This window comes from Caretta caretta, chromosome 1, assembly GCF_965140235.1.
Source record: "Caretta caretta isolate rCarCar2 chromosome 1, rCarCar1.hap1, whole genome shotgun sequence".
Classification (NCBI taxonomy): Eukaryota; Metazoa; Chordata; order Testudines; family Cheloniidae; genus Caretta; species Caretta caretta.
The window spans coordinates 232658993-232675264 of record NC_134206.1 but is presented as its reverse complement, the minus strand read 5'-3'; the positions used below and the strand labels follow the sequence as shown (position 1 = coordinate 232675264).

The 16272-nt window shown below is 40.3% G+C and overlaps 1 protein-coding gene across 4 annotated transcripts in view; it reads right to left on the bottom strand.

Annotated features, from left to right (window-relative positions):
- Positions 1 to 16272, bottom strand: part of ITPR2 (inositol 1,4,5-trisphosphate receptor type 2) — a 401023-nt gene that overhangs the window by 132838 nt on the left and 251913 nt on the right. For all 4 annotated transcript variants that reach the window (XM_075121545.1, XM_048825997.2, XM_075121548.1 and 1 more), the window contains exons 39-45: positions 13680 to 13867; positions 12463 to 12646; positions 11599 to 11855; positions 10252 to 10452; positions 7750 to 7860; positions 4404 to 4499; positions 1761 to 1877 (exon numbers count right to left, since the gene is read on the bottom strand). In XM_075121545.1, coding sequence (XP_074977646.1) covers positions 1761 to 1877; positions 4404 to 4499; positions 7750 to 7860; positions 10252 to 10452; positions 11599 to 11855; positions 12463 to 12646; positions 13680 to 13867 — 1154 coding nt within the window. The remainder of the gene's footprint in view (positions 1 to 1760; positions 1878 to 4403; positions 4500 to 7749; positions 7861 to 10251; positions 10453 to 11598; positions 11856 to 12462; positions 12647 to 13679; positions 13868 to 16272) is intronic.

Sequence of the window (16272 nt, the reverse complement as noted above, 5' to 3'; positions counted from 1 at the left end):
ATGTAAATTAGGTCAGCTACACAGAGCGGAGAGTACAGTCACCAGTATGCTGTTTATACATAAGACAGCATTAGCGGGTGTTTAGAGAACAGGATAGGAACTAGGCAACAATGATCTTACTCATGAGGGACAAAAGTTCATATCCTACCCAGCCCAGAGTAATTGAAAGGACGCAGTAGAAAGAGTTTGGTAGTCAAAGATTTGTTTTCATGTGCCAAAAATCAGCTTTTCATTAACAGGGGTCGGGGGAAGGGCCTAAACAACATGGTTTAATCGTCTAATGCTCTGTTATGTGGCTGTATGGTGTTCAGCATGGCTGTACATATAATAATAAATAGATGTGTTCATTGGGATAGCCAACTGCAGGAAGGGAAATCAGTCAGTTTTGTAAAATCTGTACATCAAGCATAGGTTTTCCTGCCAAACCAATATCCCCGTTGTCTTCTGCAGGGCATGAAGGAGATAAATTGTAAATCGTTGCCAACATCCAGGATGTGACCAAAATGCCCCACCAAGGATCAGACATACGGAATTGGTGTTGCTTTCTTAGTAGTGATTGTATAGCTCCTGGCAGGGCAACAGTATCCCAACAATCTTTCCTTACATAGCTTTAGCCCTAATTCCCCTTTGTCCTGAACCTTGTGTAGTCATTGATACCATGCACACTAAGCATGAAGTGGGTGTAAAATGTTCCCGGTGGTGCAACTGCAAGGTCCACAAAATTCCCATTGTCTTTATTAGGGGCATTGCAGGCAGCGTAAGGGTAGAACATGGCTCTCCATAACATAATAGCAATGAGAGCCCTTCATTGAACATGTTGAAGACACAAAAATGAACATAATTCACATTTTTCACCTTATTAGTGTAATTATAACCTGTCCTCTTTTCTTCTTCTAGTCAATATTACTCACATTTTAAGGAATATGCTTAACTTTGTATTTTCTGCCAATTTATTTAGAAACTCCCATATCTCTACATTTTTAACATGCACCTGCTCTAATAAAAAATAATTAAAAACAAAAGATAAGGTTCCTACCAGGGAACAGCAAGTACTATTGGCCTGTACCATCTTTATTACAGGGCTTCATTACTAAAGTTGCAGTCTTTCCTTTTTCCACCGGGGGGGAGAGGGAGGGGGAGGGAAATCTCGCTCTCTTTATTGGCGTACCAATAAAAATCTGTATGATCACCTTTACAGTGCACAAAAGATGTGTGATAAGAGAGCCCTGCGCAACAACTGCATATCCCAAAAGGAACAAAATTCCCATATGGCCATACTATTAATGTAAAATTAACAGCTGTAAAATAATATTAGTATTTTATTAATATTCATTTCATATAAGAATATAAAACATGAATTAAAATCTAATTGATGATAATCTGATTCAATTTATGCTTTAATTAAGATAAATTATTTTTACATGCTGATCTGAGCCAAAGACTCCCAGACTAGGAAACGACAAAAGAAAATAAACTGAGTGTACATTACTTGCTCCATTCTAGGTTATATTTTACATCTCAACAGTACTCACACATCATGGGCACAGCCCACACACACAGCAAAACCATACACACTTTGATCCTGGCCCCAAAGACACACTAGAGAAAATGATATCCTATATAAGCTCGATCCTACAGACGTTACTTAGGCAAAACTTCAATTGTTAATGCACACAGATCTAGGGTAGAATTGAATGACATCTTGCAGCCTTTAACACTTCTCTTTTATGGACTCAGACACACATTAACAAAAGACATACCTGATGTGCCAGTATGTATATATTGTGGCCAACGTCTTTTGGTGAAATATTATCTCCATTCTCCTCATCATCATCACATTCCAGAGCCTGATTATATGCGTTCTTCATTACGTCCACCTTTAAAACAAATAAAATCAAAGGGCTGTCAAATATTTTAATTCCATGAAAAATGTGAACTGCATTCAGATTTGCTCACTGTGCTTGGCTCAAATTTGGACAGGTCCCGTGAAGTCCTACAAGAAGATGATGTACGCCGAAAAGCACATTCTGAATGAACAGCAGTCTGAGAAGGTGTTCGGTTTATTCTTGTCTCAACCAATTGCACTCTGCTTTGCTGTTTTTCCTCTTTGCCATTGTAAGACAAACTGCCAAGTTCACAGCAAAAATTGAGTCTGTGTATTTCAGGAGAAATTAATCCAGACGTGGAGGATTTTGGATACCAGTGTAGAAGGATGGTTCATGGCTAGAGCACAAGCCTGGGTCCAGGAGACTTAGGTTCAGTTGCCTGCTCTGCCACAGCTTCCTGTGTAACCTTGGACAAGGTCCAAATCCTCAAAGGTGTTTAGGTGCCTATCTCCCATTGATTTTAATAGGAGTTCGGTGCCTAAACACCTTTTAGGATTTCGGCTTTATATTCTCTATGCCTTGGTTCTCCATCTACTGCAGTAATGGGGACCCAATAGGTACTTTAGCTAGACAGATAGTGAAGCCCTGCTGTGGGGCTTTGGGGGAGGAAAAGAGGGGGTTTTGCAGATTATTCTCGACCCCCCGCTGTATGCGCCATATGGGATTTTTGCATTAATGACTAACAAGCTGATATGGAGGGGGCACAGGGAACGGGGCAGAGTAGGGTGACTGAATCCATGCTTACACAGAGGGGTAATGATTATTCCCGTAGGCTGGAATAGCAGCCCTGGAGGGGTTGTGTTACAGTCTCACGGCCTAGCTGTATGTTGGGAGGGAAGTTTGTACCACTCCACCCCTAGTTTCTTAAACTTTGTTCACGGGGGGCCGCATTTTAACCTTCTGAATGTCTTACATACTGACAGGGTGAAATCCTGGCCCCACTGAAGTCAATGACAAAACTTTCACTGACTTCAGTAGTGCCAGGAATTCAAGCATTGATTTTTTTTCCTAATAGTCACCAGTAAAACAGTATAAAAATGGGTTTCTGGGAGAGAGTGCAAGAAAAATTAAGGGTTTCAGAGTAACAGCCGTGTTAGTCTGTATTCGCAAAAAGAAAAGGAGTACTTGTGGCACCTTAGAGACTAACCAATTTATATAAATTATAAACCAAATAAATTGGTTAGTCTCTAAGGTGCCACAAGTACTCCTTTTCTTTTTAAGAAAAATTAAGTTATCTACAATTAAGATTAAAATCTAACAATGAACTGTGTGGAAGAGCTTGTGAAATTCACCTTTTCCATTTTTAAAACCCAAGTTAATCATGTCATGTGCTTCAAGGGATAAACTAATGGCTTTGCAAGGGTCAGGAAGGAATTTTTCTCTCCACGTACAACACTGCACAATTACTTGGTTTATTTGGTCTTATCCTCAAAGCCTCAAGGCCAGAGGCATGATACCAGACTAGATGAACCACTGATCTACTCTGTTTTAGCAAATTCTTTGAAACCCCCCCACTAATTTCTACTAAATTTTGTGAAGCTCAAAATGGCAACAATTTTTCACTAACAAAACTTCTGTGAGAAATCAACACAAATCCTGGGCCTCAAGAAAGGGTGCTTTTTGAAATGTATGTTTAAAGGAAGATTGCTGACACTGCAGGCAGTGCCTTGTTGATGGGACTTATAATGCAGGACACTTGCAACCTATTCCTGGCTGGAAGCATGCAACAACATGTGCATACACAGCAGCAAGCTGTGTATAAAAGAGCAGTCAAAGAGGAAGGGAAGGTAGGAATCAGAGACAGGATGTTGGGTGGGTCAGGGATCTTAAGGTCTCTCAGAGAGTTTACAGAAAATATAATTTCTTTGTACCTCACACAGGCCCTGATCCTGCAATGAGATCCAGGGGAGAGGAAATGGGGGCAGGGTGGAGCCTGACTCACTCAAAGTGCTCTGCACAGGCACCAGGGGAGATCCACACAGATCTTACTGCAGGATGGGATCATGTTTTTTCCAGTCACCAAATTGTCCATATTGGATAGAACTGGCCACTCCCCCAGCTTTTCCACCATAACAGAAATTCACGGGGGACAATTACAAATATTATCCCTATTCAAAGATAAAAGTAAAAATATGTTTTTGACTTTTTCGTTTTGCCTGTGAGGTGCATTTTTTTTTCTTAGTGTGGTATCACAAATAGTACAAGCTTAATTTCCCAGCTACTGACAAAATGTACTTGAAGACAGTTTACTGGAGTATGATAATTTAGTTAGGAAACAATTACAGAAAAGTGCTTGGAACGGATAAAAATAATGAAGTCATAAAGAATGAAATCATGCATGCTTGATCCTTCAAAAATACCTTTGGAGAATTAGTACTAGCTTGATATGCTCTATCCCTATATGCAGCCGTTGCTGTTCAGTTTAGACACAGATCCTTTACAAAATATTTTGATGATAGAGTTTATTGGGGGTGGGGTATAGCCAAAAGATTTATGAATATTCAGAAGTTTTCTTACCAGTTCCCTTGGTCTCATATTAAAAAGGATTCTTTCTGCATTCTCACTGTCATGCCTGCTTTCCATAATAGCCAGCAAAAGCTTAGAGGCATTGTTCTAGAGATACAAAACCAAGTTAATGCAAATGTAAAATCTATTTCATGGATTAACGATCCTTGCATTCATTTTAATTGAAATTACTAGGACCACTTTTTTTAGTGGATACGATTTTAAACTGCTTGCATCTTTTATGTTATTGACATGGTATATAGCTGCCCTCTGACTTTAATGTCAATGTGCTGTAAAAATAACTAACTACGTATAATATATTGGAAGGGGTATTTTAAATATTGAAAAATGTCTGACTTTTAAATACAAAGCTTTATTCTGCATTGAGCACAACAAATGAGATCCCATTTCCTGTTCTTATTGCCCAGCTCACAGTTTTTGTCATTTTGTTAAACAATTGAGAGCAGAGGTAATTACAAAGTGTACCATACAAAAGGTTTTGCCTATGACGCATGTTTCCTTCCCTTTTTGTTTTTTAAAGCATAATTAATTACCCGATAGGCTATAAAATCAACAGATTTCATGCATTTCATAATCTTCAAATTTAATCTGAATACCAAGTACTGAGCATATTCCTGGACTCCTGGCAGGAGTGTTAACTATCGGATTTTCACTCAGATCTCTCCCAGGGGTAAAATACCATGTCCTTAAACAGTAGTAGCTCCATAACTTCCAAGAGTCTGGGACCTGATCTTGCTCCAATTAAAATCAATTGGAGTCCACTGGGGAGGAAGGTTGGTCTCATGGTTCAAGCACTATACTGGGCAGACCTTGGTTCAATTCCCAGTTCTGCCGCAAACTTCCTGTGTGATCCTAGGCAAGTCAAAACCTCTCTGCGCCTCAGATCCCCATCTATAAAATGGGGATAATAATACTTCTACACCTCGCAAGCATGTTGTGAGGCTAAATGTATTTGTGTTTGTGAATTGCTGAGATACTATGCTAACCCCAAGAGGTCCCCTGTATGAAAATGTGAAGGCATAATAGGGTCCCTTGCTAGAAGCACAGCTGGAAATGTACCTATTATTAAGGCTGCCCAATATTTCCCAATCCTGTTCTCAGTCGCTTATCAATTTGCCAAACTAACTGTTAGAGCTGAAATTTGACACGCTGGGTTCCTGCCCCAGGCAGAACTATTTTGGAAAATTTCCGCCAAAAAAGTTCAGCCCTTTTCAAGAATGAGGCAAAAAACATTGTTTTGCCCATGTTAAAACATTCTTGTGACTTCTTCTTTGAGCAGTTCTATAACCCCCATGCTTTGGAGTGGGGACTTGAAATTTGGAAGGGGATGACCTTTGTGGGAGGATCAGGCCTTTTGTTTTCCACATGAAAATCCACCTACATTTCACCAAGTTATAAGCCTCTGGAAAAAATCACACAGTTTGCACATGCTTGGTAGAGACTTGCTTGGCAACTTTAAAATCTTCAAAGCGTTCTGTCCACGGTGAAGCATGTTCCCACTCAAGGCTGTGCAGGACTCTCTCTGCAGTTGACGTACTGAGATGCTGAAGGCTGTGCTGTAGTCAGTCACTGGAACTCCTGTTCTCTTGAGCCCCCCACCATAGACATGGGAAAATACTGGACCTGGGTGGGGTGCAGTGGGCCCAGTTGGACAAGGAACCCTAGGGGGAAACTGGGACAGGAGGAAGGGGGGCAGAGTAGGATGGGTTGGGCATGGAGCCGCAGACTGGAGGGAGTCCCATTGGATGAGATGCTGGTGAAGGAGACTGCACCTGGCTAAGCAAGGATGCTGAAACTGGGAACCAGTGGGGTGAAAGGAAGGAGATGGGGAGGAAGGGAGACAGATCTGATGAGGAGCCAGGGCACAGGGGGGAGAACTGGCACTAGTTGGGCAAAGACAGTGGGGCAAAGAGCCAGGAACAAGGAACCAAAGAGGATGTGGGGGCAGGTTGAGATTGGAGGAGGAGCCTGGGGAGGAAGAGAGTGACTGAGAACCAGTGGGGACAGGGAAAGCGTGTGTGTGGGAGAGACAAAGGACAGAGTCATTGGGGCGGAGGGGGAGAAACAGAGATTGGCTGGGCAAGGAGACTGGGCACAAGATATGGTGGAAAGAAGGTAGGTGCTGGGATGGGGTGTCTAGAAAGTAAGATAAGAACTGGCTGGGCAAGGAGACTGGGACTGAGATAGGAAGCCGGAGGAGTAGAAACTGGAACTGGGTATATGAGAAGAATGAGCCTGGGACAAGAAGACAGGCACAGGTTGGAGTGGACGGGGCAGGAGGAATCAAGCATAAGGAGATCATCTTTATTTTCATAATGACATACTATTTTTTCCAAAAGACTTCTGCCTCATTCAGTGCACAGGGTGGACCTGCACTGGGGACGAATCAGGGTGGTGTAGGGAAGGAGATTGCTGTCTGTAGGACCCCTGCTGCACTTGTTCCAGAAGTTGGAACTTGTGCAGTGAATGAGGTGGGAGACTGCAGGAAGAAAAAGGATGGTCCCATGATTAAGGCAGTTGAATACTGCACTGGTGAACTGGATTCTAGCCCTTTACCGCAGTGCTCCTGCAGGATGTTGGACAAGTCACTTATAAACAAATTTTTCACAGGTGGTCACTGTGTGCCCATTTTCTGGGTGGCCAACTTGAGCCCCTGAGCACTGATTTACAGAACATATAAAGTGCTTTACAATGCTATGAACACGGAAAAAATCAGGTCCCAGGTGTCTTAAATTGGGCACCCCAAATGAGTGGGGCATTGAATAATGAGGAGAAATTAGAAGGCTGAATAGCTGCTCATTAAGTAAGCATCATCCATCCTGTGCAATGAAGGGTCCTATGAAAAAAATAGTATGTAATCATACAATTAAAAGATGGTATCATAATGCAGATGTCCAAGGGGACCCAATTAAGGTTGCACGGGCAACCTTATTCCTGGCATTTTGTAATGTTTGATGAAAAAATTTAGACCAGTTCTGTTCATATGTAGCAATACCTGAAGTGTCACATTACTTGAGAAGCACACCACCAGATTTTATATCCAGAACACAGACTCTTCATACCAGATATACAGTATCTATTTGATAAGGTTTTTAGAGGAAGTTGAAGGCAAGTTCCTGGATATGATGGTGGGTAGAAAGGAATGTCTCTGTGTCTGATTCACTGGTTGAGCTGAGCCGAATCGAGTTAATTTGCTTACTAAGGCCACCAGGTATATTATGCTGTCATGACACTAAGTAAGTGTCAGGATGCCTAGCACTCTTGCATAGGCATTTTCATCATCATCATCATCATCATTACTTGAATCTGAATAGATAAATAAAAATATTTTCCATACCTTTAGCTGAAGCACCAGGTCCATGCAATATTTGCCAAGAGGGTTTATGTCATTCAGGATCAGTGCAATTATAATATCAATTCCATTAGACTCATGGGTAGCAATGCAGGTCTTTTTAAAATGAAAAGAAAAGAGAGAGATGCACACATATGAGCATATTTTCAAAACAAGGGCCCAGATCCTAGGCTGCTCTGTGGCAGCATTATACCCAATGGCCAGTGCAAAGTGGCCCTAAAGCAACGGTAGCTGGCCATAGGAGGGAGGATCACCCCCGTGGAGCAGGAGCTTTCTGTTGTGTAGAGCCAACATGTCACCACCCATCCCTGCTACAAGTCCCTGCTACCTCCCACTGCTATTTTTAGCACTGTGGTGTCTCACTGATTCCCCACTATTGGAGCCTCTCTCCTCTGTGGCGAACAACGTCCCCCAGTTGGAAAAGTCTCTGGCAGGAGGAAAGCAAGGGGGAAAGGCTCTACCAGCTCCCTGCTGCTGGAGTACTTCCCCTCTGTGGGGAAAGGCTGATGTACCTTTCCCTGCTGCCTCCCCCCTTCCAGAACCCTTCCTTGCCTCAGGAAAAGACTCTGGCCTTGGGGAAAGGTCCGCCAGCTCCCTGCTGCTAGAGCCCTTCCCCCTCCACAGCGAAACGTTCCAGCATCGGGGAAAGACTCTGAATGGTGGGGGAGCTACTGAAGCCTTTCCCCCCTGCCGCCCCTCTGCCAGAGCCTCTGTCTGACCTGTGTAGCTACACGTACACACTGAGGTATGGACACAGCCTATTTTTCTCTGCAGCGGGTAGCTACACATAATACTACATGCTACCACCAGTAGCGTAGATGTAGCCTACATGACTATATGATTTGTGTGCACAAATGCAGGTTTTATATATTTTATATATACACACACACACACACACACGGGAGGGTGCTTGTTTTTGTTTTTTTAAAAAATACAGCATCTGAAATTTGCAACTGTGGCGAACGGTAATTCTGAATATTTTCACAACTAGAGTTCTGGCCCTTTTCAGCTATAACAAACACGAGGCTAAAAAAGCTTGTGGATTTTTTTTCTTTTAAAAACATTATATAACATTAGAGAAGAAAAAGCTTAAAAATAAAAAGCAGAGAAAATGAGATAGAAATGACAGAACTGAGTATCTGCCTCTGAAATACACAAGATCACGTCTTCAGTTGATGTAAAAGAGCATAACTTCATTCCTTAGTTACTTCACAGCGGTCTAGGTAATGAAGTCTAAACAATCAATCATATTTTTCATTACCAGTGTTCTCTGTGAAGCTAGATAGAAAGTTAACTTGAAAACACATTTTTCTTTCCTTTTACAGCACTCTAATTATCTCTGTATTTTCAAATAGTTTGACCCATGAGTTTTTAAGCAAATATGATTATCTTTCAGTGCACTTTAGCTTTTTTGAAGTATGAATTAAGGCTGCTTGATTGTCAGTATTGCAGACAAACACACTTTGTAGTTAAGCAAGATATATGCTAGGAAGTAACATTAATATTTAACTGTATGATCCAACAGCTAACCATTTTAGTATTAAGAAACATGCTTTTATTTTGTAATTCTGTCCACTGCAAATTTCTCCATTCCTAATCCATAACAAAAGTTGTGAAATTACATCTGCTGTTACATCTTTTCTTTCGTTTACCCAGGCCAAGTACAGTGATGTAAAATACTCAGGTATATGACTTTATAGACTCCATCCAGCAATGCACTTAAGCACACATTTAACTATAAGTCCTCAACGGGACCATTCGTGTGTTTAAAGTCAAACAAGCTTAGGTCCCTAAATCTGTGCCAGCAAACACTGAACACACCTTAAAGTAACTGCTGAGGACAGAAAAGCATGGCAGCGTACACCTCACACCTGCCTCTTTCTGAGTGTATTTTTTAGGAAAATCCCTGACATCTGACTGAAGAATTGCATCACCACTACCCAGTCTTGAAGATGCTGGTCTTACAAGTACAGCAGAATGCTGCATTAAACACTTGGGAACTATATGAATTACAGTCATCATATTCTAGAAACCTGCAGAAAGACCACCACAGATAAAAGCTAAGAAATGAGTGAGATTTAGGTTTTATTGCTTATTTGGTTACTAATGACTTTGCCATGTGCTGCCACAATTACAGTTCAAAACCTGAAAGGACTCTCAAACTGTGTGGGAGAGGTTTGGTTTAAATCCTGGCCCTATTATGGCCAATAGCAAAACTCCTATTGATTTCAATTTGGCCAGGATTTCACCCCACCTATATCTGAGAGATTGCACTACAGAGAAGAACTGATTAGACAAAACGAGTCCAAGCTCTTATAAAAGTGCATTTTCAAAGGCATCTTAAACCTTATGAAGGCTTCAAGTATGGTACAGCCAGCCATATAATTTGAATCAGGTCCTGAATTATTAAGAATATGAAAAGGTTATGTAATGCCCATGGACACACAGGTAAATTCTTCCTTGCCAAAAAACAATTATTCCAGCTACCTGATTTTCATGACATGGGCCTTGGCAGTATTCGGTCAAGCTCTCAAGAGTTTGGTTCACCAGAACTACATTCTTCTCGTTGATGTATAGCCCCAACAGGCCCAGGCCGCCTGTCGTGCTTCCACAAATGCAGTCCAAGAACTGGAGAGTCTCACACACTAGGTTGTAATTTGTTTTGTTGTTCTGATTTCTTAAGAAGGTCTGAAAAGAAAATAGGAGATTAGGCACCACACCGGAATAGCTTTACATTTTAATGGCAATTCTCCACTTACCGGGCGTGATAAATGAAGGTGGAGGGTGTGGGGGAAGCTCCCTTTTATGGACCCAGCCAGCCAGCTAGCTATAAAATCCCTCTTAGTAGCTGTTCTCTACTTGCTTTACCTGTAGAGGGTTAAAAAGTCTCCCTGCATAGGTAAAAGGAAGAGAGTGGGCATCTGACCAAAAGAGCCAATGGGAAGGCTAGAACTTTTGGGAAAAAACTTCCCCTTTGTCTGTCTGTTGTGGTTCTTGGGGAGAAGCAGAAAGACAGGACTGCAGTTATGTTGTAAGAGCTTGAACCAGGCATGAAAAATCATCAAATCATAACTAGAAACTACTCACTTGAAACCCCCAGAAGACACAATTAGGTTTATTTCTTTATGGCTTGTGGACTCCTCTGTGCTAATCCCAAATGCTTTTGTTTTGCTTGTAACCTTTAAGCAGGACCTCAAGAAGGTTATTCTTGATGCTTAGTTTTTGTAAGTGGGTTTTTTTTAAATCTAGCAATAGCCTAAGTTTCCAGATGTATTTTCTTTCTTTTTGGTTTTAATAAAATTTACCTTTTTTAAGAACAGGATTGGATTTGTGTCCTAAGAGGTCTGTGCACATGTTGTTTAATTAGCTGGTGGAAACAGCTGATTTCCTTTGTTTTCTTTCTCAGTTCTTCCCCAGAGGGTGTGTGGTGTGTGTATGTGTGCGTGAGAGAGAGAGAGAGAAAGAAGGGGCTTGAGGGTACCCCACAGGAAGGAATTCCCAAGTGTGCCTTCCTGGGTTCTCAAAGGGGTTTTTGCACTTGGGTGGTGGCAGCATCTACCCATCCAAGGTCAGAGAAAGCTGTAACCTTGGGAGTTTAATACAAGTCTGGAGTGGCCAGTATTAATTTTTTTAGAATCCTTGAAGGCCCCTACCTTCTGCACTCTAAGTGCCAAAGTGGGGAATTAGCCTTGACACCTTGTGAACAGGTGAAAATTTCACCGCACAAAAAAAAAAACAAACAAAAAAACCTGTAAATTTAAGTACTCAGAATTCAGGAAATACAAAAAATTAAGTCAAATGCACAATCTTTCCACCTATTCTACAGAACCATACCTGGAGCTCTCGGTTGTGGTTCTCACATAGCAACTGAAGAAATCTCAGTATTGGCTGCATGATTGTGATAGCAGGGCTCATTGTTGCTTCCTCCGTGGACTTTTCTTCTGTGTTTGTAGTATCTGTTGCTGAGCCCATAAGATCTATTTCTGGGTCCATTTCTCTTCTATACACAGAGTAAGCTTTGGATGTTGCAGAAGACGCTTCTGTTAACTGCCCCTTCATGCCCTGTTTCAGGTGCAGTGTTGAATCCCTTACTGTAAATGAAGACGATAATTCCCATTTTCCCCCTGGCTCGATTCATTAATAAATAATGAACAACAACAGTGTTTGGGGTTTTTGTTTGTTTGTTTTTTTTTACACTCAACCCCTAAAGACCTCTAGGCAACACATAAAAAAATATCAGAGCCATGTTCACAAAAGAATAATGTTTTCCAAATAAACCACGAACGCTGAAACAGAAAATTGAAACAAAAAAACACTGTCTTTCTGCCACATACAATAAACGATGAGAACAATGGATGAACCACCGACTGGGAATTCAGTTCTTATGCTGGAATAAGTCTTTCACAAACAGCCCTATTAGTTTCAGCTTTATTTCTGTTTGTATAAAAATACAGGGCCAAATCCTTCCCCTGTGTACATCGGCGTAGCACCACTGATGTCAATAGAGCTATTTTGATATAGCCAACTGAGGATCTAGCCCATAATTTAGAGACAATTTTCAAACAGCTACTTTTATTTCAGCAGCCCGGAGTCTGCTGTTGTTGCTCTGAAAAGCAGCTATGGTATCAGTGATGCTATACATGCTGTTCGTATACAAAGCATTTCTTTTGCCTCTATTTTAGAGAAAATCCCCTTTACCTCTCTTTCTTGGAGCAGATATGGTTATGTCACTATCATCATCCTTCTTCTTGCTACCCAAATCAATAGTGTTGACTGTCACTGTTGATCGTATTTCCTGCTGAGCAGTTTTCATGCGGTCATGCAGAACTTTAAAGAATTTTTCTGACTTTTTTTGCTCGTTCAATTGCTGGTAAGTAGAATACTGCAAGAAAAGGTATCCTTTAGATGTCAGTATTTTAAACAGGGAGAAACACATTGTTTCCACAAAACTAGTAATTTCTAGATTATCATTAAATTATGTACACTAACAAAAAACAAATATTGGGTATCGACAACCTGATTCTTTTATAAATTAATATACAGAGCAGGTCAAAATGTTTCAAATTTTGAAACTTCAATGACATTTTGAAATTTTGGAAAAACTGAGGAAAATTTCAATGCTATTTTGACTGCCTGTTGAGTAAGCTGCAATTTTTCACATTTCAAAATATTAAATTTTGAAAAGAGAATGAAAGAGTGAAATTATTTTGTGAAATTTCCATTTTTCTAACAGTTCTAGTGATTTATTATTCCCGTTTAATAACAATAATAATTATGTATATATAGTACTATAGCTTAAACTATACACATTCTTTAAGTTTTCTTTGTCAGATGCTATTTCTCAAACTTAAATCTACAGACTTTTTCAGAGGGACACTCTTTTTCAAAGGGAACGGAATTAATGATCTCCCTAAGACGCATCATTCTTGCAGGACAAAAATTAGAATCCTTAAGCTAAAAGTATTACTTATGCATTACTTACAAAATGGAATATTGGTCACTTTTACATTAATTCGGTTTTTGAGAAGTGTCAAACTTTTTCAGAAAGTAACTTAATTTTGTTGCTATTTTTGACTTGATGGTAAGGTTTATTTAAAAGCACTCTTCAAAATTCTTAAATTCAGAAACACAAACATAAAGCAACTGGAGATAATATTCATACGGCCATAAGGCAAAGGACAAGTTAAAAAAGTACTATACTGCACTCCATACATAAAGATAGTTAAAAAGTGTTTTCCACTATTGATGAGTCTACAGCATAAGATATTGCATTATTAGCAAAAGCTCATTTGCATTTGTATTATAATGATACATTGGTTCATGAGAGAAACTTTTCACAGAAGTCACTGAAAAAATTCTTTTCATTTGTCTCCACACTACGTGCATTTCAAAAGCAATGAATGATAAGTAAATACCTGTGTTTGTGTATTTCCACCTTCAAGCAATGCAATACCAAGTAAGATGGCTTCTGAGAAAATTCTGTCATTTTTGGTGCTTACTATAACATCTATGACTAGTTCCGATGCACCTTCTTTATCCAGAAGGCACTGAATATCAGACATCAATATCCCAGACTTATCTGAATCTTGTCCTGAAAAGCCACCTGCAAATATGACAAATATAGATCCTGTACATTTATACTGCTATTTGTGTATACATGTTAAAATAAACTGCCTCATAACTGGATATTAATTTCTAAAGTGTTCAGTTTACAGTAGCGATATAACAAATCCAATCCTGATATTTTTTTCCTCAGGGAAATCTCCCATTGATTTAAATGATAATTTCGCATAAATAATGACTTTAGGGCTGGGACCCAAGAATAAAAAAACATGAAATAACATATGATCAGAACCGTAGTAACACAGAGTAATTCCAACAACAAAGATGATGGAGCCCCAGTGATTTGTTCACAGAAATGCATTTTTATTTGAATTATTGCATATTTGAAAGGTAAGCAGAGCTGCAAGGGCTTCTGAAGACAGGGGACCCATGTCCTCTTTTGCTTCTTAATAAATTATCAACATGGGCTGAAAGGTTATCTTGATGGGTTTGTTTTTTTTAACCTAAGGTACAGTCTACACCCAGATTTTGCAGTGATAATACTGTTTTGGTTAGGGGTAGAAATAGTTTTAAAAAATACAACCCCGCCCCCCCCAGTTTGGATGCAGTTATACTGGCATAAAGGTGTCTTACACAAGTACAGCTTATTCACCTGCCCTTACGGGGAAGCTACATAAGCGCTACGTATTATTAATTATTATTATTATACTGGTATAAACACCTGTATGGATATAACTGAATCTACACTAGGGCAATTGTACCATTTGAACTATACTGCTACAGTAAAATGTTACAGCTTTTGTGTGTGTAAACAAGGCATTAAAAATATGAGGCCTAGTCTACGCTATGAAATTAGGTCAGTATAAATACATCGCTCAGGGGGTGTGAAAAATCCACACCCCTGAGTGATGCAGTTAAACTGACCTAACCCTTAGTATAGACAGCACTACTTCTATTCTCTTGTCAACCCAGCTACCGACGGTCATGGAGGGGGAGTACCTACACTGACGGCAGAAGCCCCTCCTGTCAATGTAGGTAGTGTCTCTACTGAAGTGCTACAACACACAGCTCACTACAGTGTTTTAAGCATAGATAAGCCCTCAGGAACGTCAAATTCTGTCTTCCCTGATTCTGCTGGAGAACCTTTGGGAGGTCTTAAGGATCTTTATTGTGAGGGCTGACACTAACAGTATTTGATCTTGAACAAAAGACTACCTTTGTTCAAAGTGTTAATGAATCACTTAAATTAAACAGGCCTTAATAAAATCAAGCTCAGTGGTTTGAGCATTGGCCTGCTAAACCCAGGGTTGTGAGTTCAATCCTTGAGGGGACCATTTAGGGATCTGGGGCAAAATTGGGGATTGGTCCTGCTTTGAGCAGGGGGTTGGACTAGATGACCTCCTGAGGTCCCTTCCAACTCTGATATTCTATGAATCTATGAAAAGGTTTCAAGCAGTCTGTCTGAAAATCCCTTTCCCTCTCCATTGCTTAGCTCATTATGTCACCATTTCTGTAGTACTCCAGTCATCCACAAGTCTTCCAGTCCTGATAGTACCTGCGTTTATAATTTAAAAAGCAAGCAGAAAACAAAAAACTCTGCCCCTCCGCAACCACCCATATTACTATCTAAGTGACATAATAGCATTAGTATGACTGTAGCTATCCGTATGATGTCTCATCAATACTAAGTACATTTTATGTTCTCCACTGGATTATATAAACTTCAGAACTTACGTCTGTTATAGCTAAACAGAATACACACTCAATCACCACCATATTCACTAACAAATGAACTGTACAAACATACAGATGCACAGTGTAAATGTACAGTGCCAGATTCTACTCTTGTACACATGCAACCAATTGACTTCAGCAGGTTACAAGGGTCTGACTGAGAGCAGAATTTGGTCCACAGAGTAGCGACTGTAAATATTTCCATAGGGCCAACATCTGGAAATTTATGTAGGAACATCTGGATCAGCATCTGGAAATGTGGCCCACAAAAGCAGGCATACATACAGTATATGCTGCAAAAGTAGTATTAAGGTGCATCACAATCTGGCTCTATGCACAGTCCTCTCCCCATGCCCTACTTAAATTACTACTGTCAACATACAGACCTTCAAATCATACTCCTTGAAGACCCCTCAATTGCTTTGGTAGTGAAGGGTCTGTGAAGCCAAGAATCCTTTCCATGAGTTTTGAGTGGCACCAGGACACGTGTGGAGAATTTCTGTGCTTTGCTCTGCCTACTGGCTGCAGATTTTCTGGCACATGCTTACACACAGCCAGTCTGAATTTGGATTGAGCTGTATATTTATTTTTTATTCTTTGGGATTGCCAAACACAAGCCAACTGTTTGACACAGGTGCATGCAATTTAACACAGTTTGGCGCTGCTCCTCTCCCAACAGGTCAACAGTTGTTTGAACTATTTACTGACTAA